Here is a 24667-nt window from a genome sequence, read left to right on the forward strand (position 1 = left end):
AGCTGCCAAATTTCAGACCATTCTTCAAGTTTCACTAGGTCTTTCTTCATGTTGTTCACCATCCGGGATGTCTGCTCTATTGCGGATTTTGGTATCATCCGGAAAGAGGCAAATCTTAGCTATTTTATTTACTGTTGATTCAACTTTAGAAGATACTTGTATTCTACCTAAGTTAACTAGGTATATGGCTTTAATCAGTACTTTGATGAGTGATAAATTATTTCAATTTAATGAAGAGAAAACCTACTCTAGGTTATACTAAGCAGCGTAAGAGCATTTTACCATGGGCCGGCGAGGTAAATTCTCAGATGCTCATAGGAATTCAATGAGCATCAGAGCATTAACCTCACTGGCCCTCAATAAAACACTCATGTTGCTTCATAAGAGGAACCCTAAATTTCTAAAATTTCTACTACTTGCTAATAATGTATTTGGAAAGAAAGTATGGAAAGACTGATCAAAATCTTAGGTACAATCCTTGATTATAGACTAATTATGGTCAAGCAGATCAATCACCTTACTAAAAGTTGTTTTTGGATTATGCAAAAAATAAGGGCTCCTTTTACAAAGGTGTGCTAAGCGTTTTAACGCACGCTAAATATTATTGTGCGCTAACCACGCACTAAACGCTAATGTGTGCATGTTAGTCTATAGACACGTTACTAGTTAGCGTGCATGTATATTTAGCAAGCGCTAAAACGCATAGAGGGGCATAATTTAAAAAAACGTCTAAGTCCCCTTTTGGCCTAAGTTCTTAAACGTTGAAAGTAGAAGCAGGGAAAATGTCCATTATCAAAAAAAATGTCCAAAAGGAGGATTTTTTTGATAATGGCCTGCCTCTACGTTCAGCTGGTTAAACGCCCAGACCACCACTACGTCTAAACTTACACCATATAATCAACCTACAAAAAGCCTAAGTCCCAAACGCCCAAAACAAGGGCTTTTAGGCGAAGGAGGAGCCAGTCCTTCACCTAAAAGCTGGATTCTGTAACTGGTGTCTGCCAAAAACAACAACGGTTACAGAATCCACCCCCCCCCTACAACGATCCGGCCAGGAGGAGCCCAAGCCTTCCTGGCCTGGCGACACCCCCTAACCCCTACTAAAATATAGGCAAGAGGGATCCCAGGCCCTCCTGCCCTCGACGCAACTCCTCCCCCCCAACCGCCCCTCCTCCCCCTGAACTCCCGATTGCCCTGCCTGCCGACCCTCAACCCCCCCCCCCGCTGACCCCCCCTCCCCATACCTTAAAAATTGTTGGTCGGACGGATGGGTGCCAAGCCCGTCCGTCCGACAGGCCAGCCATCTCTGGAATGACTGGCCTTAGGGCCTGATTGGCCCAGGCGGCTCAAACCCTGCCCACAGGAGGGGCCAAAGAGAACTGGGCCGATTGTGGTTAGCCCAGGCGCCTCAAGCCCCATCGGGGGTTTGTGGGGGGCTTGCGTCAAGGACAGGAGGGCCTGGGATCCCTCCTGCCCATATTTTAGTGGGGGGTGGGGGTTAGGGGATGTCGCTGGGCCAGGAGGGCTTGGACTCCCTCCTGGCCCCATCGTAATAGCCGGGGGAGGGCTGATCGCTGCAGGAGAGATGGCTCATCTCTCCTGCCAGCGATGGTGATCGCCCACCCCCTTCCGAACCGCGGCACTTCAGGATGAGGATCGTCGGCTTATGTCTCAGTATTTGATACAGCTGCTCTATAGGCCTGCTCTCACTAGACTACTTCTTATTCTTCACTTTAACTTACTATCCTTTCCGAGTCCTAGGAATGTGTAATTCAAGAAAGATTTTCAGTCTCCCGTTCCCTATACAGTTCCTACTTTTGGTCAGCACTTCTTAGGGAAATAAAATCTTTAATTTTGATTGCTATAAGAAGGCAGTAAAAACTTAAACTGGGCTTTACTAAACTGGGAACAGCTTCTTACCGAGGGCCAGTGACGTAAATGCTCCAACACTCATAGGAATTGAATGAGCGCCGGAGCATTTACCTTACTGACCCGCAGGAAGAAGCTTTTCTGCGGTTTAGTAAAAGAAGCCCTTACTTATTTAGGAATTATTTCTCTGTTTAATCTATCTTATTGTACAAACTATTTTAAAATAATGTACTGAATTGTTAGTTTTTGCATGTTCTATACTATGGAAATTTCTAGAATATAAGATCTGCAATTGTAACTCTATACGAGGGGCTGCTGAAAAGTTATCATGCCAACCAAGAAGAGAGCGGTGTGGAGCCATGAAACTTACAAGTTATTCCACACTTTTTCTTGGTGCTTTTCATTTCATATCATTGGAATGAAAAGTGTTAAGAAAAGTGTGGAATAACTTGCTAGTTTCATGGCTCCATATCATTCTCTTCTTGGTTGGTGTGAGAACTGAGCAGCCCCTCATACTACCTCCAATTATATTTTTAATATTAAAGTACAGGTACTGAACTTGTAAGCCTCTATTTGGAACTTATTTTTTGTTATTCATACGTTACGAAGAAAGGATGTGATGGACTCAAGTTGCCAAGATGTCCACAAACACTATTTGCTTTCTCTGGTTTACTTCTCAAAATTGTGGGTATATTGGAAATGATATTGGAAAATATGAGAGTCTGATTTTTAAGAGCTACTGAGTAGATTAAAAAGAAAAAAACTGATTAAAATGTCCACCTAACCTCTCTACCAAGATACACAGAAATGTTCAGGGAGCACACACCACTATATTTCCAACAAGGGGAGAGAGAAACAGATTGCTTTGAATAAAACATAGATTTCTATTAAGAAGAACAATTATTTTGGCAAGTTAATCATTCTATCACATCTAAAACACAAGCTTGAACTACGTTATTTTCTCAAGGACATAGCAGCAGTGACTGTGTCATTGGGATTCGCATGCTACGTAACTGTGGTCAAAACCATAATATTTGATAACAGAAATATGTATAAGCATCAACTGTTGCGAAAAAGAAGATAAAAAAAACATACCTGTGAGTGATCGTCTTCTATTTCTTTTTGATTCACAATCTGCTGGACATGGGGTAAACTTGGACCACGGAGTGAATGTGCAATCATCCCTGCAAGCCATTAGACACTCCTGCACCAGAGGGGGCATGGGATCTGACCATATGAGGCATTCAGTGACTTCTGCTGAAAGGCCCTCATCTGAGATACAGGTTACAGCTGAAAAATAGAAAGGAGGTTACTGTAATCTCAAATGATCAAAAGGTATCTGCTAGATGATTGTTTCCATAGGCATGGTTTACCCTTCAATAAGAATAAAAAGCTAAACAACACGACAAGTTGGTTTACTAAAATGTATTAAGAAATATTCAAAGTTATTTGATTTAAATTTAATTTATTCCAATCCAAGGTCACGCTCAAGATAAATTACAAAATCCCTACAAAGGAATTACAGTTTAATTAAATTTGGAATAACGGAAGGCAGAATGTCTTGCTCAAGATTAGAGGTGGCATCGGGGGGGTGGGAGGTTGAACCCCAGCTGCCTACTTGCTTTAACTACAAGTTTGCTCTCTGTACTGTTAATATTACATTGGGGTGAAGTATTGGAAGGCTTGGCCAAGCAATAAACCCCTACTAGAAAGAAAACAAGCTAATGACAAGCAAACATTGGGAGGGGTCTACTGGTCAGGATTTGGTATTGCAATGGCCTGGATTCAATTCCCGGCCAGGGAAGCCTGCTACTGCCTCTTCTTAAGCTGAATACCTCCGAGGATCCCATACAACCTCCCCATCCTTCACCTTCCAGCCAACCACAAAACAAAACTTCCTTCCCCTCGGTGACTCAACTACCTGCCTCACTCATAGCCAATCACATCCCCTCTCGCATCCACCAGTCGCTGTCCTTCTTTCCACATCAACAATTCTACCACCAATCTAAGAATACAAACCCATTGCCCCACCTTGCCCACCCCCACCTCTGTACTGCCCTATCCTGAATCCCCCTCCCCATCCCAACCTCCACTAATATATCTCAACTAGGTTAGCAGCTCAGATATTGTTATTAGCCACTAAATTAATGGCTTCCTTATCAGCATGTAATATATAATCTATACTTTTTCAAATATAAAGATACATATGTAATTATTCAGTTTTGTGGTTGCGAAGGGTTTGTGTTTATGTATTGTAACATTTTTTAAAATTATTTTAGATGTTTGTATGTAAAGCTATTGTGTATGTTATTTTTGTGCTCCGCCATGATAAAGGCGGAATATAAATAAACAAATATGGTACATTCCTCCTATATTATGTGGACAAGTGTGGGTATGTAGTATGATATACAGTACATATTCTTTTTGGTTGCTAAAAATTTTTATATCCCTGATTTAAGTAAGTTAACTTTATTTCCATCAATGTAACAGGTGACTAAATGGTCAATGTAATCAAAATGTTCTCTCATTTTGTTTCTATGTGAAAATCCCTCTCTTGGAACCTAGATAAGAACCTGTGAAAGGTCTCACAAATGAACTTTTAGGGAACTACTGCAGATGAATATGCAGGTTTTACTTAAACTGCCAATACTACATATTTATCCCCAAATTCTATATATGGCACCGAGTCTTACTTTGAGAGCATTAACGAGGGTGTTTTTAATCTGATAATCTGAATAAACATATTTTCTGGACCACCAGAGACTTGTATTCTTCCTTGTGCTTTCGAACCTAAAAAAGTCACCACCAATGAGAATAGTGTTTAACGCAATTCTATACAACGTACCCGTTATGTATAGAATTGGGGTTTTTTTTTTAGTTTGAAACATTTTTATTGAGAAGTAAACAGACAGAGAAAGCCAATACAACCAGGCAATATCCAAGAAACAGAGCAAATACAGCACATAGTCCAACTCACAGGTTGGGAAAAGGGTACGGGGAACAACAACAATAGTACTAGTCAATCAGAATATAGACAAGCTCCCCCCCTCCTCCACGCAATTAACCAGCCAGTACCCAGCGGGGCCTGGGACATACAGAGCAGTCAAGTAAAACCTGCAAAAAACCACACATTCTGGCAGTTTACTCCCTTTTTTCCCTAAAGAAAACCCCCCACAACCAAACAAGACTGAATCCCCCCTCCACCCCCCCCATCAGCGACATGAGAAAGAAAGAAGGAGAAGAAAGAAAAAAAAGTAGAAGGAGATACGGAAAAAAAAAAAAAAAGAGAAGCAAAGCAGCCTCAGAGAGGATCAGCAGAAGCATCAATGACCTGTTCCCAAAGAGACCTATACAGCCGAGTAGGCCCCTCCCGCTGACCTTCTAGACCCCACAGCTCCCAATAGGCTTCTAGCCCACCAACTCCGGGGGTTCTGCATCTATCTACTTTTGGAGTATGCCCCATTTAGCTACAAGAAGGGCAACATAGACAAATTGCCACTGGGCAGCATTAAAGCCCTGATCCAAGAAGTCCACCTCATGACCCAAAACTAAAATACGATAAGACCATTGGACTGGCACCCCCAGGACCTGGACAAGAAGATCCAAAACCCCATTCCAATAAACACCTAATCTCGGGCATTCAATAAGCATGTGCAATAGAGTCCCAGATGCACGCCCACATTTCGTGCAATCCGCCGAATCCCTTAAACCAGCCTGCAACCCCCGAAGCCGGGTAAAGTATGTACAATGAAGCAATTTAAACTGGAGTTCCTGCAACTGTGCATTGCGTACCCCAGCGGTAACGTTAGAGAAACATGCCCGAAGCTCCCCCATCTCTCCAGACCACCTAGAAGCCAGCCTAGGCAGCAGGGTATCCCCCTGCTCTGCCCTCGCAGTCCAATACCAGAAGGATAAAGAGTTGAGAGCAGATGGGAGGGACATGAAGATTTGATCCACCAGTAAAAAAGAACCGCCCTCCGGGCGACGGCGAAGGTTGACCATATAGAAATGCCACAGCTGTAGGTATGCAAAAAAGGGCATGTGAGGCAAGGCCCAAGAGTTGCGAAGGGTGTCGAAGGAGGGAAAAACAAAAGGATCAGAGCCCACCGAAGACACGTGACCCATACAATGACAAGAACTGAACCACGCCTTAACACCCCCCGGTGGTTCCACCCCTGGGGGGAAGTCAGGGCTGTGACTGATCATCTGAAAAGCCCAGTTACCCCCACCCCCGCCAATCTGATCTCACCATCACTGCAGCGCCCTGCCTAAAGGAGATAACCAAACTGAGGCAAGACCCATGCGAGGATGGCGCCACTGGGGACAAGTCAAGCATGCTAACGCACGATAAGGAGCCGTCCAAAAATCAAACAATTCCCCTGGAGCAAAGTGAGATTCTGCAGTGAAGAGCTCGTGAACCCAGCATAGCAGGGCGGCTACATTATACAAACGAAGGTCCAGCAAAGCCAACCTCCCCTATCACGGCTCTGAGTAAGCATCCGCCAGCTTATACGTGCTCTCTTATTATGCCAAATGAAGGGTCCGATAAGAGACCGGTAAGAGCGGTCATCCGCAGACTTAAGCCAAAGAGGAATCATCTGGAGAGGATAGAGGAGCTTAGGGAACAAAACCATCTTCACAAGGGTAATTCTACCAGACAAAGAGAGAGGCAGATCTCCCCAGCAAACATAGTAGTCCTGTACAGTTTTCAGTCAGTCAGAGATGTTACGATAGTAAACCGTAGACCAATCCGCACTAAGGAAAATACCTAGATATTTGAGTTCCCCACTAGCCCAGCAGAATGGGAAAGCTGGATCAGAGCGCGAGGCACATGGGGAGAAACAGGTAAGGCCTCCGATTTGCTGAAGTTGATACATAGACCCGAGAACGCACCGAAAGCCCAATAAGGGTAGTCAAGCAGGGAATTGATTCCCGAGCCCTACTCACAAACAGCAACATATCATCCGCAAAAAGAGTAATTTTGCAGTCCTCATTACCCATCCGAATGCCCGAAATATCAGGGCAGGTCTGGATTTTTTGAGCTAGAGGCTCCAAGGATAAAATGAATAAAAGCGGGGATAAGGGGCAACCCTGTCGCGTGCCCCTATATAATGAAAAAGAGGCCGTTCGACGCTTATTAATAAGTAGCTGTGCCGTGGGAGATGTATAAAGATGAATTTTCCACTGATGGAAGGGCCCTGAGATACCAAATTGTTGTACCACCCAAAAGAGATCAGGCCAAGTCACCTTGTCAAAGGCCTTTTCCGCATCCAGGCTAGCCAGAAGATTGTCACCTATTTGGCCCCTGTCCTCCCCAAGGGCCACCAATGCCCATAAGATACTGGATGCAAAACATCCCAGTACGAAGCCGACCTGGTCAGCATGTATCAGGGAGGGAATCACCTGGACTAGCCTACTCGCTAGAATCGCTGTAAGAAGTTTCATATCTTGGTTCAGTAAAGAGATAGGACGGTATGATCCCACTTACTCCAGGTCCTTCCCCGGCTTCGGTAGGATCACCACGTGAGCGTGACTCTGTGCAGGGAGAACGCGACCAGTACTCTGCATGTCTGCGTACAGGGCCGCCAGTGCTGGTCCTATCTGAGGTTTCAGAATTTTATACAACTCAGGCCCCATCCTGTCCAGTCCGGGGGCCTTCGCCAACTTCAACTTCCCCACTGCGATATGAATCTCAGCACACGAGATGGGTGCATTTAACGTGCGTAACTGTTGTTCCGACACCTGAGGTAATGTAAGATCTCGAAAGAAAGAATCACGGGCTTCCAGATCATAAGGGCCCAGCCCATAAAGGTCCTGGTAAAAGCAAACAAATTGGTCCTATATCTGTCTCCTCCGTGTGAACATTATGATTACTCGTCTGTATACGAGAAACGCAAGTGGCTTTCCGAAACGGTCGCACCAAATTAGCCAATAATTTACCTGCCTTATTACCCCACTGATACAACCAAAACTTGTAAACGTCAATATGAGACATAGCACGCTCGGTGAAAATAGCGTCTATTTGTTTACGCAGGCTCAAGTATTTCACGCAATTAACCTCCGAGGGCTAGGCATGTAGGGCGGTCCTACATAGCCGTAATTGTCGAGTGAGAGACACCAATGCCACATCATGTTTTCGGTGCTGATTTACCATATAGGCAATGATCCGCCCCCGTAAAAAGGCTTTAGTGGCTTCCCATAAAATGGTATCTGAGACCTCCCTTCCCGCATTTGTTTGGTAATAAAATTCCCATTCCGCCATAAGATATTCATGAAAAGCTTTATCCAAGTAGAGTGTGGGACTAAGATGCCAAATGCAATCATGGACGGGCCCCTGCCAATGCAAAGTGAGGGATACGGCGGCGTGGTCGCTGAAGGGAACATCAAGGATATGTGTACGCACCACCCGACCAATGGACTGTGACAGCAGCAAAATGTAATCCAATCTAGAATGAGTATGATGCACCCTGGAATAGAATGTAAAATCTACTTCCCCTGGATGATGAGCCCTCTATACATCAATCAGACCCAGCTCGCTCATCAGGAAGTTCACGCTAATCCATTTGTTGTCTCCCCACACCACCCTGGGAGGTTTACAGTCTATCGTAGGATCACTAGTAATGTTAAAATCCCCTGCCAGAATGGGTTCATAATTGGGCAAGGCCAGCAGATGTGCCAGCACAGTGGAAAAGAAGGAGTGAGCATATATATTTGGGCCATATATATTGCACAAGACCACAGGTCGATCTTGAAGGGTGCCAGCCCAAAGGACGAAACGGCCTTGAGGGTCCACAATAGTCTTGTGTTGGACCGCCACCACTGCCTTGTTGATAAGGATAGCGACACCCCTCTGCCTGGAATTATAGGAAGAGTAGGAAGCCTATCCCACCCAATCCCTCACCAATTTGGAGTGTTCACTAGAGGTGAGGTGCGTCTCCTGCAGAAAAGCGACTGATACCTTCTTTCTCTTCAGAAAAGACAACACCTGCTTACGTTTGATGGGAGAATTAAGACCATCTACTTTAAGAGTGATATGTCAGGTCATTCGTAGCCATGAGAACTGCAGAGATGAAACAAAAAGGTAAGCAGTGTATAGAAGTCCCAGGAGGCCTCCAAGCTGAGCCCCCAAGGGCAGGAAAAAGAGGAAAACTCCGTCACTGAGCCGAAAACCTTCTCATATCAGAGGGAAGGTTTCCGGCTCAGCCAAGGGATGTGTGTAGGAACCACTGCCCGCAGCTTTGTGCAGAGAAACGACTGTGGCTGGAAGGAGGAGGGAGCCGGCCAGAAGGTAAACATCTGTCGGAAGGAGGCATGCACTTGAGGTACAGAATGGAGGGAGGTAGGGAGAGGAGCACGTTGGGACTTGGGAGGAAGGGAGATGGGCACGTTGGGAGTCGGGAGGGAGGGAGAGGGGCGCGCTGGGACACCAAAAGTAGAACAGGACCCCTGTTTGTAAGTACAAGTCTGACGTAAGTTGGATGTTCGTAAAACGGGGACTGCCTGTATTCTATAACAGTGTGCCTAACTTGTTGGAATCCCCATGACCCACCAAAGCTCTTCCCCAGGTCAAGCCTCTTTTGAGATTCACGTACTGGAAGTGACGCACACCACTTTGTAGAATGCACCTACAAAGTTGTACGCATAACTTCAAAGCGCCAATTAGCATCAATTATTAGGTGTTAATGGCCAATTATTGGCACAGATTGGCTTGTTAAGCAATTAAGATGCACAGCTTAGGACACCATATACAGAATTTGGATCTCAGCCCATAAAACCTGTGACTCCGATTTATCCAAAACGATGCAGCCTGGCCTAGTTTAACCCCCTGGATTCAAATACGCTTTAAATATAATTCCAAAATAATTAAACTAAGCAGAGTCAAATTAATCCTATGAAACAAAGCTAAACATAATTCAGTTGTAGAATTTTAGTGGAAATATCACTGAAAAAGACACAAGAAAATATGAAATGCTATCCTGGATCAGACCTAAGGTGAACTGAGCTCTGCATTCTGTCTCCAATACAGGATAATCCAGAGGATTTGAAAGTGGCCAGACCGCCACCTCTCTGCTCATTTACCCCCCTCCCTTTTTGCAAAACTGCAGAAGAGGTTTTTAGCGCAGGTCAGCATGCTGAATGCTCTGCGCTGCTCCGACACTCATAGAGTGCCTATGAGTATCAGGAGCAGCGCAGAGCATTCAGCGCACCGGCCTGCGCTAAAACCCGCTATTTCGTTTTTGTAAAAAGGGGGAGGGGTATGCATTTAGGATACGGTGAGCCTCAAGTCTGCCTCCCTAACAAATGTTGCAGAATCTGTTGTAAAATTATCCACCCACACTTACGTACTGGTGCAAACAGATCAGCCATGCTATTCTGGTATACCTATTTCTACAAATAAAATAGAACTTTATTTTAAGGAAGATCTTTTAAAATTATTCTTGACATGTTGTGCACATGCCTTAGGGAAATTGCATTTAAAAATCAGGAAGGCAGTTCCAGAATTTTAAAATAAAGTAATTAAAATGCAGAGGTATTATATGTGTGGTTTTCTTCTATATTCCTATCTGATTAATTTTGATCATTTTATTTGCCTTGTGATTGCAGCTGCATACTGAGCTGAAGATTTCAATCTGTTTCTGCAACGATGCCAAAATACTTTTGCTGGGTCATGGCTCCGAATACAGAATCCATTCCTCTGCATATACAGTTAGGATTACTTTTCCACATGTTCGTCACTTTGCACTTGTTCACGTTAAATTTCATTACTATTTGCATGTCTAGTTCCTCAGTCTAAAAGGTCTTTCTACAATTCTTCATGCTCTGCTTGTTTTAACTCCTTTGAATATATATTTTTTACCACAGGAAAATGTGTTCACTTCAGCCATGTGTCCCTTTTCCAGGATGTAAACACATAAGTTAAACAACACCGGTTCCAGTAACAATTTTTCAAGCACTCCACTATGTACCTCTTTACATGGGAAAACATAATTTAGTCCTACACTTTGGGCTAGATTCACTAAGCAAACCGATTTTATACCAATTTTGCGACCCCTTTGCGACCCAATTTTACTCTGGCCCGATTCACTTACCTTTCTGCCGATCCGATTCCGATCTGTACATGCAAATGAGGGGAATGGCATGCAAAGTAGGCAGGGACCCGATTCACTAAAGAAATCTTGCAAACCAACTGGGTTGGCCGATCAACCCAAGAAGCGACTGCTGGGGACCAGTCGCAAACGTCCTTTCCGATTCTCCAGCTCCATTGCCACCCTGCTGCCCCGACAATATTTATATCTCTGACCCGAATCTCTCCTGACTGTCGCCCCAAATCTCTCCTACCCTTCCCTGCACTGCGAGCCCGTGGTTTTAACCTGCAGGTTTAAAACGGGTTAAAACTACGGGCTTGCTGGGCTAGTAAAAGTAAAGTTGTTGTTTTTTTTAAAGTTGTGGCTCAGACGGCTCTTAGACACATGCGCAGACCATCTACAGATGGTCTGTGCATACGTCGGGATCGCACACTAGCGATCCGTGCGGTCAGAGGGCGGTATTCCTCTGATCACCCTCATTTAAATTTTTTGTTTTGGGAATTCGTTGGGCCTGCACGGATCGGCCACGGATCAGGAACACAATGGAGGTTAGTGAATCTAGCCCTTTGTTTGCAATCTTTTAACCAGCTACCAATCTGAAGAAAGATACTATCCTCATCCCGACTTTTTTTTAACTTTCCCAAGGAATCTCTCATAAGACTCTTTGGGGTAGATATACTAAACTGTTGTAAACAGCTGGTGCTGGATTTACTGGGTTACAGTCTTAATGGCTACCTCTACATTCTAAGCAGCCAGCGAGGTAACAAACCCACACTTGTTGCTTAACATGGGGAGAGATGAGTAATGGGTGTGACATAAGCAGAGCAAAAGAGTGGCCAGCTGCGATAGCTAGTACACAGATTGGCGCCATGCACTAGCTGTTATTATTGCTGATGCAGTAGCATTTAACAACACCTCAAGAGATGTAATAAGTGCAGTTGTGCTACTAGTATTTTGATAATGAAGCCATGAACCTCGTCCCCAGATTTGATCCCCCTAGAGGCCCCCCCACAGCAGACATCTCAACTTGTAAGCCCCCCCCCCAACTTGATCTTCCACACAGCTACCCATTGACAGAAGACCTTCCAAACTTGTAGCAATCTAGAGTGAAGCCCCAAAATCCCCCATACCTATCCTTTATCCTGTGTTCATCCTGATTGTATGGTAGTCCAGGACAGGAGTTGTCCCCCTTCACTTCCATCTTGGTGCTTCTCCAGGTGAATAATGGGACTCCTAGCTGTAGTCTCACTATACTACCACCAGGATCAATCTCACATATAAGGCAATTGCTTCTTATGTCTTAATAGCCATTTTGAGATTAGGGATCATTGCTGCCTACCCACTAGATATCAGGGACCCTTGGTTAGCTGGGATAATGATCTGGAGATGGAGGTTCTGCCAATGAGGATGCCTCAATGAGCAGTTTTTGCATGAGGGTTTACTTTGTCACATGGTGGGGGGTTCTACTTGAAGGGTTGTTTGCGGGGGAAGATCCCATATTGGGGAACTTCCTCCCTAAAGAGATGCTGAAGAGGATCCTCTATCAGGGGTTCCTGAATGGGGGCTTCTGCCTCAGTTGAGCTTGAAGCCTCAAGAGGATGCCACAAGGATGTTGTCTCGGGGTGGGGGTGGGGGGGGTAAAAGGGTAAGTTGGATGTTAAAGAGGTCATCATGGGAGGATGTCTGTTGTGAAAGGATGATCATGAGGCCAGATAATATTCTTAGCTGTCCATTCCAGTAAGCAGTTGACATAGTAAGGAGTGACAGGGTGGAGGACCGCCCTGGGTGCCATCTTCACTAAGGGGGGGTGCCAATGCTGGCGCTTCTCCTCCTCTTCACCTCTCGAGTGCCTCCTTAAATGTTTGCTGGCATGAGCAGCATGTTCCACTTGTTGTTTGTGCCAGTCTCCCTTCTGACATCACTTCCTGGCCATGGGACCAGGACATGACATCAGAAGGAAGCTGTGGGCGGCACAAGTAGTAGGTTGAAGATGCTGCTTGCATCAGCAAACATTTCAAGAGATATGTGGGGGAGGGGGGTTGCACAAGCAGCGGGGAAAAGTAGGTGGGGGCAAACAGCATGAAGAAGCAAGGCGCCACTGCCCCAGGTGCTAACCTCTCTTGCTATGCCACTGTCTCTTTCCCCATCCTACTCACACTCAGTTGATATTTAGACATACATAGCCTCTCCACATATAAGCGGCACCTGTTCTGAAATGCCATTTACCTAAGAGGCAGGGCCTTTTTCTTCATTAAAGATGCATAGGGTGCCTCCACAAACTGTACCATAATCATGACTACATAGGTGTCTAACAGTGCCTTAAGTTAAAATAGGCCTGGTTAACACCAGAAGTACCCTTTGGCATCGGTAGGTGCCTCCATAGTCATGATTCTCATCACAGATAGGTGGTAGAAATGTAGGCCAACCGACTGAGAATTTTCTTCCTACAGAAGTAGCTGCGAGTGAAACACGAAATCGTGTAGAGGAAGAGGAAGAATTGTGGAGACAAAAGGGTTGATTATTGCTGACATTTTTGGAGAACACTTTTTTACGTTTGAGTTTTTTCATTTTGGAGTTGTAGCTGAGGCTAACAACGGTGCCATTCACCTATACTTCCTAAGGAGGAGATGAATCTTTACAGCTGTTTGAGATAAGTGACTTTCTCTTATTCTCATTATTTGTTGTTGAAGAACTGATAAGATCTATTCCCTGGCTTTGGGTTGGTCAGGAGGGTTATTTGTGCAATGATGTTTTAAGTACACTGCTGCTAGTCTGGATGGTGTATGTCACATTGAGCACTTCACATATATTTTATTGAGAATTATTAAAATGAGTGAGATTTTTCTGTGGTTTTGATAGTGTTGTTATAACACTAAATAAGTAGTTTACAGGCCAATTTAAAAATTGCTTTTTCTTTAACAGAGAATTGTGATGATCTTGTTAGTGTGGTGGCAGCAAAAAGGGCAAACAAAATGCTAGGAATGATAAAGAAGGGGATCATGAACAGATCAGAGAAGGTTATCATGCCTCTGTACCGGGCCATGGTGCGCCCTCACCTGGAGTAATACGTCCAGCACTGGTCGCCGTACATGAAGAAGGACACGGTACTAATCGAAAGGGTCCAGAGAAGAGCGACTAAGATGGTTAAGGGGTTGGAGGAGCTGCCGTATAGCGAAAGATTAGAGAAACTGGGCCTCTTCTCCCTCAAAAAGAGGAGATTGAGAGGGGACATGATCAAAATATTCAAGGTACTGAAGGGGATAGACTTAGTAGATAAGGACAAGTTGTTCACCCTCTCCAAGATAGGGAGAAAGAGAGGGCACTCTCTAAAGTTGAAAGGGGATAGATTCCGTTCTTCATCCAGAGAGTGGTAGAAAGCTGGAACGCTCTTCTGGAGGATGTTAAAGGGGAAAACACCCTCCAGGGATTCAAGACAAAGTTAGACAAGTTCCTGCTGAACAAGAACGTGCATTGTTAGAGCTAGTCTCGGTTAGGGTGCTGGTCTTTGACCAGAGGGCCGCCGCGTGAGTGGGCGTGATGGGCATGATGGACTACTTATGCTGACCCAGCAGCGGCAATTCTTATGTTCTTAGAAATAAGGGTTAACCAACAACTTGTAGGTGGTACAGTATCTTGTTATTGGACTAACCTTGCTTTTTTTTTGATAAACTTTTCCTCTGTGTCAAAACTTTTTAATGAAAAGGCAAAATGTAGCAATTTCTAAGAAAATTATTGGAGGGAGAAAAATCATTGCTCTCTGTACATTCTTAAAGTTTAACAAGTAAATAAACCCAATCGAAAGTACAGTTAGCTTTAAGGAACTCTTATATTATCTGCACATGACATCCGTTATGCCTCATTAAGTTTGGTCATTAGTATCTTGTGGTTGTTCATATCGGAGCTTGTATAGAAATAAATTGAATGTCTCTGCACAAGAAAAATGATAAATATGGCTCATACTGCAGAGGTAAAAAAAAAAAAAAAAAAATGATTTCATGACATCCTGCACTTATTTCCTTCCCGACATACATTTTAAAAATTATATCCAAAATGTCATCTTGCATACATAAAAAAAAGACTTATTACCGTATTTGCCGGCGTATAAGACGACTGGGCGTATAAGACGACCCCCCAACTTTTACAGTTAAAATATAGAGTTTGTTATATACTCGCCATATAAGACTACCCCTTCTTCCGCACACCTCTCCTTCTAACTCCCTTCAAGTCCAGTAACAGATCTCCCTTTTCCAGCACCTTCCCTGCCTCCTACAGTGGCTTCCTCCCCTTCCAGCAGCTCTCCGTACTTGCCTGCAGGAAGTTGCCGGTAAATCACTGCCCTGGCAAATTGGAGAGCTGGTGGGAGGGGAGACAGCCACTGTGAAGGCTCCCCAGGATCTTGTTCGCACACGCTGACCATCTCCCTCCACCTGCACCTGAATCTGCAGCTCTCTCCGGTCTAATCGCAACTTCCCCGCGGCCCTCTTCAGCAACTTGTTTCAACTTCCTGTTTCCGAACAGGCGAGACTCAGAGAGGGAAGGCCCCGACGTTGGCAGCCTATCTTGATCGCCTGAGGCTGGGAGGAACATTAATCAACAGGAACCGAAGTCGGCAGGAAATTTAACTGCCGACTTGATCTCGCCGGTCCTGCGCGGACTGGCAGAAATTTTCTGCGGACCGGCGGTTGAAGAACTGTGTGTTAGGGCATGTAAAGTAAGGGCATGTAAACAGTACCCGGCGTATAAGACGACCCTCGACTTTGGGGAGGATTTTAAGGTACTGAAAAGTCGTCTTATACGCCGGCAAATACGGTAATTTATAAAACTTGATATTCTACCTATGGAGGATTAAAATAAATCACCATTCCTGTAAAAAGAATAAAACAATCAATAGAACGCTCTCATTTCATACAATAATATTCTAATACATTGTTGTAAAAAGCATTTAGAAACATAGAAACATGACGGCAGAAAAGGGCCAAAGCCCATCAAGTCTGCCCACTCTAGTGACCCTTCGCCTTGAATTTGTTCGCCACCCCCTGCCTTTACATCATTAGAGATCCCACGTGAATATCCCATTTAATTTTTAAAATCTGCCATTTAATAAGCTACGGCAGAGGTTTCTACCATGGCCCGGAGCATTAAGGCCCTGTTTTACTAAGGCGCGCTAACCGATTAGAACGCGCTAACATGTGCATGTTAGTCTACGGACGTGTTTAGCATGCGCTAATTCGATTAGCACGCGCTAATCGGTTAGCGTACCTTAATAGAACAGGGGGGGTAAATGATCTGATGCTGCTCCATCACCTATAGAATTATGAGCGTCAGAGCAGCATCGGAGCATCAGGGGGAATATTTTCAAAACTAGAATGCGCTTTTAACGTGCTTGCTAAACCGGTTTAGCATGCATGCATTTTAGCAGTAGTTTGTCAAAACGGCTTACCATGGTCTTTTCCTAGTTTTCTAGCAGTCTCCGATACTGCCATGCAAATATAGTATGACGAGGTCCTCCATATTAAAACGAGCACTTCGAGGCATAATCGTCGAGTGATTCCCTAACCTCGTCATGCCACATTTGCGGCCAGAATTTGAGACAGGTCTGAGCTGTCGTAGCCTTACTTTCTGATTAGTGCCTGAGTGCTGATTGGCTCAGGCACTGACTGGAAAGTAAAGTTTGACAGCTCACACCCCCATGGAAATTAAAACTGCAAAAACAAACTCCAAATTGAAGATCGGCAGGAGAGATGCCCACTCTTTCCTGCCGTGCTCGCACAACCTCTGGACACCCACCTCTGGCAGTGGGAGAAATATCCACTCTCTTTCGTCGCACTCTCACAATCCCTCAGTTCTAATCCCCCCCCCCTGCAGTAGAAGGGATGCCCACTCCCTTCTGCCATCACCCAACCACCTCCCAACAAATCACCCCTTGTCCCCGACGACCCCTCCTGCTTCTCCCTACCTTATTCAGGAAGTTCAGCCAGAGGGACACCTACCCTGCTCTGGCTGGCAGGCCCACCTCTTACAAGATGGAAGGCCTTTCCTGTCCTGGTGCATCTTGGAATGTGCCGGGGAGGGGCCTAAGGCTCTGATTGGCCCAGGTTGCTTAAGACCCCTCATATGGGCCACCCTCCTGGCAACAATGCAGTTGGAGGACTCCCGCTCAGCTTAGAAGGATCAATGCTATGGGCCCCTTTTACAAAGCCGCAATAGCGATTCTCCTAAGGCAAATGCACCAAAGCCCATAGAAACTGAATAGGCTTTGATGCATTTGCTATGGGGCATTGCTACTGCAGCTTTGTAGAAGAAACCCTACCTTATAAGTCTGATGTTTACATTAGAATTATATATATATATTATATATATATAATTATAGAATTATATTGTATATGTTTTAATGATTATCTATATATATAAAATCGGAGGTATGTGTGTATGTATGTGTGTATGTATGTGTGTATGTGCCGCGATCACGCAAAAACGGCTTGACCGATTTGAACGAAACTTGGTATGCAGATCCCTCACTACCTGGGATGATATGTTCTGGGGGTCTCGCGACTCACTTGCACATGTGGGCGGAGCTACAAACAGAAAATCAGATTTCACCCATTCATGTCAATGGAAAAAATGTAAAAAGATGCCATTCTCACATTAATTCAAAAACGGCTTGACCGATTTGAACGAAACTTGGTATGCAGATCCCTCACTACCTGGGGTGATATGTTCTGGGGGTCTCGCGGCCCACCTGCACACGTGGGCGGAGCTACAAACAGAAAATCGGATTTCACCCATTCATGTCAATGGAAAAAATGTAAAAAGCTGTGGGACCGATTTGAACGAAACTTGGTATGCAGATCCCTCACTACCTGGGGTGATATGTTCTGGGAGTCTCGCGGCCCACCTGCACACGTGGGCGGAGCTACAAACAGAAAATCAGATTTCACCCATTCAAGTCAATGGAAAAAATGTAAAAAGCTGTGGGACCGATTTAAACGAAAATTGGTATGCAGATCCCTCACTACCGGGGGTGATATGTTCTGGGGGTCTCGCGACCCACCTGCACACGTGGGCGGAGCTACAAACAGAAAATCAGATTTCACCCATTCAAGTCAATGGAAAAAATGTAAAAAGCTGTGGGACCGATTTGACCGAAACTTGTTATGCAGATCCCTCACTACCTGGGGTGATATGTTCTGGGGGTCTCGCGGCCCACCTGCACACGTGGGCGGAGCTACAAACAGAAAATCAGATTTCACCCATTCAAGTCAATGGAAAAAATGAAAAAAGCTGTGGGACCGCTTTGAACGAAAATTGGTATGCAGATCCCTCACTATCGGGGGTGATATGTTCTGGGGGTCTCGCGGATCACATGCACACGTGGGCGGAGCTACAAACAGAAAATCAGATTTCACCCATTCAAGTCAATGGAAAAAATGTAAAAAGCTGTGGGACCGATTTGAACGAAACTTGGTATGCAGATCCCTCACTACCGGGGGTGATATGTTCTGGGGGTCTCGCGGATCACATGCATACGTGGACGGAGCTACAAACAGAAAATCAGATTTCACCCATTCAAGTCAATGGAAAAAATGTAAAAAGCTGTGGGACCGATTTGACCGAAACTTGTTATGCAGATCCCTCACTACCTGGGGTGATATGTTCTGGGGGTCTCGCGGCCCACCTGCACACGTGGGCGGAGCTACAAACAGAAAATCAGATTTCACCCATTCAAGTCAATGGAAAAAATGAAAAAAGCTGTGGGACCGCTTTGAACGTAAATTGGTATGCAGATCCCTCACTACCTGGGGTGATATGTTCTGGGGGTCTCGCGACCCACCTGCACACATGGGCGGAGCTACAAACAGAAAATCAGATTTCACCCATTCAAGTCAATGGAAAAAATGTAAAAAGCTGTGGAACCGATTTGAACTAAACTTGGTATGCAGATCCCTCACTACCTGGGGTGATATGTTCTGTGGGTCTCGCGGCCCACCTGCACACGTGGGCGGAGCTACAAACAGAAAATCAGATTTCACCCATTCAAGTCAATGGAAAAAATGTAAGAAGCTGTGGAACCGATTTGAACTAAACTTGGTATGCAGATCCCTCACTACCTGGGGTGATATGTTCTGTGGGTCTCGCGGCCCACCTGCACACGTGGGCGGAGCTACAAACAGAAAATCAGATTTCACCCATTCAAGTCAATGGAAAAAATGTAAGAAGCTGTGGGACCGATTTGAACAAAACTTGGTATGCAGATCCCTCACTACCTGGGGTGATATGTTCTGGGGGTCTCGCGACCCACCTGCACACATGGGCGGAGCTACAAACAGAAAATCAGATTTCACCCATTCAAGTCAATGGAAAAAATGTAAAAAGCTGTGGAACCGATTTGAACTAAACTTGGTATGCAGATCCCTCACTACCTGGGGTGATATGTTCTGTGGGTCTCGCGGCCCACCTGCACACGTGGGCGGAGCTACAAACAGAAAATCAGATTTCACCCATTCAAGTCAATGGAAAAAATGTAAGAAGCTGTGGGACCGATTTGAACAAAACTTGGTATGCAGATCCCTCACTACCTGGGGTGATATGTTCTGGGGGTCTCGCGGCCCACCTGCACACGTGGGAAGGGTGGGTTCACCCAAGAATGTATATGTTCTTGCTCCAGGAGGTGAAACTAAAAATGTTGTTTATAATCAAGTTTTGTGTTAGTTGTATTGTATTCATTTTGTCAAATATTTCACATTATAATTTGATTATTGTACTTTTTATAAAGCTGTAAAAAAATATTTTCATTCACCACTATAAAGTATCTTTATTTGAATCCATTTACAGTGTTATTGCTATAATTAAATACCCGTGCAACGCCGGGGCATCAGCTAGTATTTATATATTATTGACAAAGATTTTTGAGTGGGGTTTTTTTTCCTAGTTGCTTGGATGTAATGTTTTAAAACAACCCTGGCACATATTTATCTATTTATTTGGGCTTTATTACATTTTAAGTGTTAATTATTATGATACCTTCATATCTTGTTATTGTATCTTGTTTAAGTGTGAAGTGTTGTTGCCTCTTTTGTGCTTGCGATGTCTGGCAAAGAAAATATTTGTCACAGCCTTTAAAAAAAAGCTGTTTGGGATATTTTTAAGATGTCATAATATCAGTAAAAAGCAGAGCCACACAATGCAATTCCCGTTGCTTTCTGGAAGAGTGATTTTGACATTTGTAAAAACATTTTGCATATGAAAAAAAAAATAAGAATGTGATTATACTATAAATACACTCTTCCACTTTATCAAAACTTCCTAACCATTTACTTTACCAGTCATTCCCTTTTTAAACACTGGCTAAACGCTGGAATATTTTGGCACCTCTCATGTCTGCAATGAGATCCTGGGTTTTTGCCTTTTTTCTTTGGGGACTTTGGCTCCTTAAGAGCAAGATGTCATGGGATCAAAAGGGTTCATAGACAAAATTGCGCGAGACAACAGCGCGCCGACAACTGAGTGCAGACAACTGAGCGCCGAAGAAAAGCACTATTTTAAAGGGTTCCGACGGGGGGTGTTGGTGGGGAACCCCCCTATTTTACTTAACAGACATCGCGCTGGCGTTGTGGGGGGTTTGGGGGGTTGTAACCCCCCTCATTATACTTGAAACCGAACTTTTTGCCTCTTTTTTAGGGAAAAAGTTCAGTTTTAAGTATAATGTGGGGGTTACAACCCCCCAACCCCCCACAACGCCAGCGCAATATCTGTTAAGTAAAGTGGGGGTGTTTCCCCCCACACCCCCAGTCAGAGCCCTTTAAAATAGTGCTTTTCTTCGGCGCGCCGTCAACCTTGCGCTCAGTTGTCTGCGCTCAATTGTCGGTGCGCCGTTGTCTCGCGCAATTTAGTCCCGTCACCGATCAAAAGGCATCAGCAGCCCAGAAGTTTATTTCTAGTTGACAGCAGGACTGAAGCTTTGCTTTATCCATTAGACCAATGGTAGCTGCGAACTTAGTCCTGTATAGGCGAGCAGACAATTACTGGGAAGTTCTTATAGGATAATTTTATAAACAATTTTTCACATAGAACCTATTCTTTTATTTCTTTTATTATATTTTTTTTTCTAGCCATGTGCTAATGTTAGCATTAGCATGAAGCCATTAAAAAAACACAAATACTATGTGGGCTCTTACCAAATGGAGAAATAATCTAATGATTATCGCAGTGACCTTAAAAACTAGGGGAACTGGTTTCTTGCGATCTAGAGAAGTCACCTAACCCTCTATTGCTCCAGGTACAAAATAAGTACTTGGCAACCATAGAAAGATGGTCTATCAAGTCCCATCCCCCTGACCATAACATCTTTTATTTAGGAAGCACTATGGACTCCGATGTTATGGACAAACTAAGCAGTTAGCACAGAAGTAACGTCAGCATGCAAGCTGATAACTACATCAAGTTTCAAGTTTATTAGGATTTTATATACCGCCTATCAAGGTTGTCTAAGCGGTTTTACAATCAGGTACTCAAGCATTTTCCCTATCTGTCCCGGCGGGCTCACAATCTATCTAATGTACCTGGGGCTATGGAGGATTAAGTGACTTGCCCAGGGTCACAAGGAGCAGCACGGGGTTTGAACCCACAACCCCAGGGTGCTGAGGCTGTAGCTTCAACCACTGCGCCACACACATCCATGCTTAGTCTCCGCCATTGACATAAGAATATAAGTACATAAGCATTGGCATACTGAGACAGAACAAAGCTCTATCAAGCCCAGTATCCTGTTTCCAACAGTGGGCAGAAAAGGTCACAAGCACCAACATATATGCTGCTTATCGTAGGAATAAGCAGTGGATTTCCCCAAGCCATCTTAATCATGGCCTATGGATTTCTCTTTTAGGAAATTATCCAAACCTTTATTAAAACCCTGCTAAGCTAACTGATTTCACCACATTCTCGGGAAACAAATTCCAGAGTTTAATTACACATTATGTGAAGAAATATTTTCTCCAGTCTGCCTTCTTGTTTTTAACCTTAATTGTACTCTTTTTTTTAAAAAAAATTGTATTTCCTCCTACTATTCTCTTGTTTTCATGTATGTTACGTCTTGTCATTAACAAGTATGTTAATTGTTCCCCATCTTAATTTTTTAATTGTTACACGCTTAGAATTTTATAATTAGCATTTCATCAAATTTTAATAAACTTGAACTTGAAACTTGAACGTTTAAATCTACTACTTAGTAGCTTCATCCCATGCCCCCTAGTCCTGGTATTTTTGGAAAGAGTAAACAAGCGATTCACATCTACCCTTTCCATTCCACTTTGTATTTTATGGACCTTTATCATATCTCCCCTAAGCTGCCTCTTCTCCAAGCTGAAGAGCCCTACCTAGCCTTTCCTCATATGGAAGTTGTCCCATCACTTTTATCATTTTTGTCACCCTTCTCTGCATCTTTTCTAACTCAGCTATATCTTTTTTATAGATATGGCAACCAGAATTGCACTCAAAATGTAAAAAAATAAAAATAAACAGTACACGTAGATGACAAAACTAGGGCAGAATACTTTAGCCTGTCCTGCATTAAGCCATCTTGGCGCATAATGGAGCTTATTAAAAAAGCCCCTTAGTGACCAAATGGCTGTCCAAAATTTATGAACTTATTTAGCCAGTTACATTACCAAATATTGCTGCTAAGTTATAACTTTGCCCAAACTCCACCCCAGGAACAACCTAACCTAGCTGATTAGGGAGTTATTTAGCTGTAGTACCTGGTTACCTGCTGCCGAATGGCCTAATGGTTTGTGCAGAAGACTGTGATCCTGGGAAACTGGGTTCAATTCTCACTGTAGCTCCTTATGACCCTCAACAAGTCACTCAACTCTCCATTGCCCAGGTACAAAACTTAGGGCTCCTTTTACAAAGGTGCGCTAATGTTTTTAGCGCGCACACCGGATTAGCAGCCGAAAAACTACTGCCTGCTCAAGAGGAGGTGGTAGTGGCTAGCACGCGCGGTATTTTAGTGCACGCTATTCCGTGCGTTAAGGCCCTAACACACCTTTGTAAAAGGAGCCCTCAGATTATGAACCCAATAGGAACAGAGAAAGTACCTGCATATAATATGGGGGAGGGGAGATGATAATAATAATAATAATAACTTTATTTTTATATACCGCAATACCACAAACAGTTCAGAGCGGTTTACAGAGGAAGAGACCATAAACAGACAGCAATATTACAGAAAAAATTTTTCTAGATTACATTAGCATGTTAAGGTTAATCGGATTTGACTGGAAGTGTTTTAGGAATGCATCAAGGCAGAAGTGGGGTCAGAAAAATTAATCAGAGGTAGGTTTTGATTGACTTTCTAAAAGTTTGATAAGAAAGCACGTTTGAAGTAAAGTTGGTTAAACATTTATTCCATTTGCCTGCTTGGAATGATAATGTTTTATCAAAGAATCTCTTATAGATACAGCCCTTCAAGGCTACAAAATCCTGAGTGGTACACCAGTGGATCTATTTTTTTTTTACAGTGGAACCTTGCTTTACGAGCATAATTCGTTCCAGAAGCATGCTCGTAAATCAAATTACTCGTATATCAAAGCGAGTTTCCCCATAGGAATGAATGGAAACTCGCTTTGATTCGTTCCACCAACCCCCCCCCCCTCTCCCTCCCCGAGGCTACCGGCGCTGCTCCATCACCCCCTCCCACCGCTCTAACGGCATCGCTCCCTCCCGAACCGGCATCGCAACCCACCCACCCTCGTTCTCTCGGAGAGAATGAGATATCTGAGAGAACGAGAGCCAGAAGGCCTTGAGCATGCGCAGATGCTCAAGGCCCAGCCCAGGCAAGAGGCGGGAGCTCACATTCACCCTTACAACGAGCAGAAGGGGTAAGGACCTTGTTTGGGAGGAAGGGCGGGCGGATGCCGCTTTCAGCACAGGGGTGCTATGCGGTTCTTGCGGGGGGGGGGTGTTCGTGGGGGGGGGTGTTGCGATGCCGGTTCGGGGGGGTGCGATGCCGGTTAGAGTGGAGGGGGGGGGAGGTGCTCGTACACCGGAACATGCTCGGTTTGCAAGGCAAAAGTTTGCTGAGTGTTTTGCTCGTTTTGCAAAACACTCGCAAACCGGGTTACTCGCAAACTGAGGTTCCACTGTATTCTTAAATTCTTTATTCGCTTTTGACATCAAATACATAGTGCAAACATATGAATACTCAAGTGATATAACATACTGCACTCTATTCCAACAAATAATATAAAGCTGTTTAATCCCCCCCAACCTCCGCCCCTCCTGGATGTGTATAACAGTCTTTCATGAATCAAAGGGAAATAACAAAAATAAATCACAATCATAATTTACAATATTTTGTTAACGGGTCCCATTTTTTACTCCATCAAACATTAAAAAGACTAGGGCACACTCGATGAAGTTACAGGGAAATACTTTTAAAACCAATAGGAGGAAATATTTTTTCACTCAGAGAACTGTTAAGTCCTGGAACACATTGTCAGAGGATGTGGTAAGAATCAGCTCCGATCCCCATAGGGAGGAGCGATGGCAAATCGGCCGAAAGCCGTTGCCACTAGTAGGGGGGAGGGGGGTGGTGGGGAGGGGGGGGGTAGATAAGAGAGGAGTGGGGGGGGGAACGCCCCCCTTTTTGGAAACGCAAGAGCTTAGAGAAGGATCAGCTTCCTTAAAAACCAAAAATGAACAAACTACTACCCAAT

At 44.3% G+C, this 24667-nt stretch overlaps 1 protein-coding gene across 7 annotated transcripts in view; it reads right to left on the reverse strand.

The window, feature by feature from the left end:
- THSD7B (thrombospondin type 1 domain containing 7B) overlaps positions 1–24667 on the reverse strand; it is a 924116-nt gene that overhangs the window by 334015 nt on the left and 565434 nt on the right. For all 7 annotated transcript variants that reach the window (XM_033944565.1, XM_033944564.1, XM_033944562.1 and 4 more), the window contains one exon: positions 2965–3159. In XM_033944565.1, the coding sequence (XP_033800456.1) occupies positions 2965–3159 (195 nt within the window). The remainder of the gene's footprint in view (positions 1–2964; positions 3160–24667) is intronic.

This window comes from Geotrypetes seraphini, chromosome 5 (genome assembly GCF_902459505.1).
Source record: "Geotrypetes seraphini chromosome 5, aGeoSer1.1, whole genome shotgun sequence".
NCBI classification, from domain to species: domain Eukaryota; kingdom Metazoa; phylum Chordata; class Amphibia; order Gymnophiona; family Dermophiidae; genus Geotrypetes; species Geotrypetes seraphini.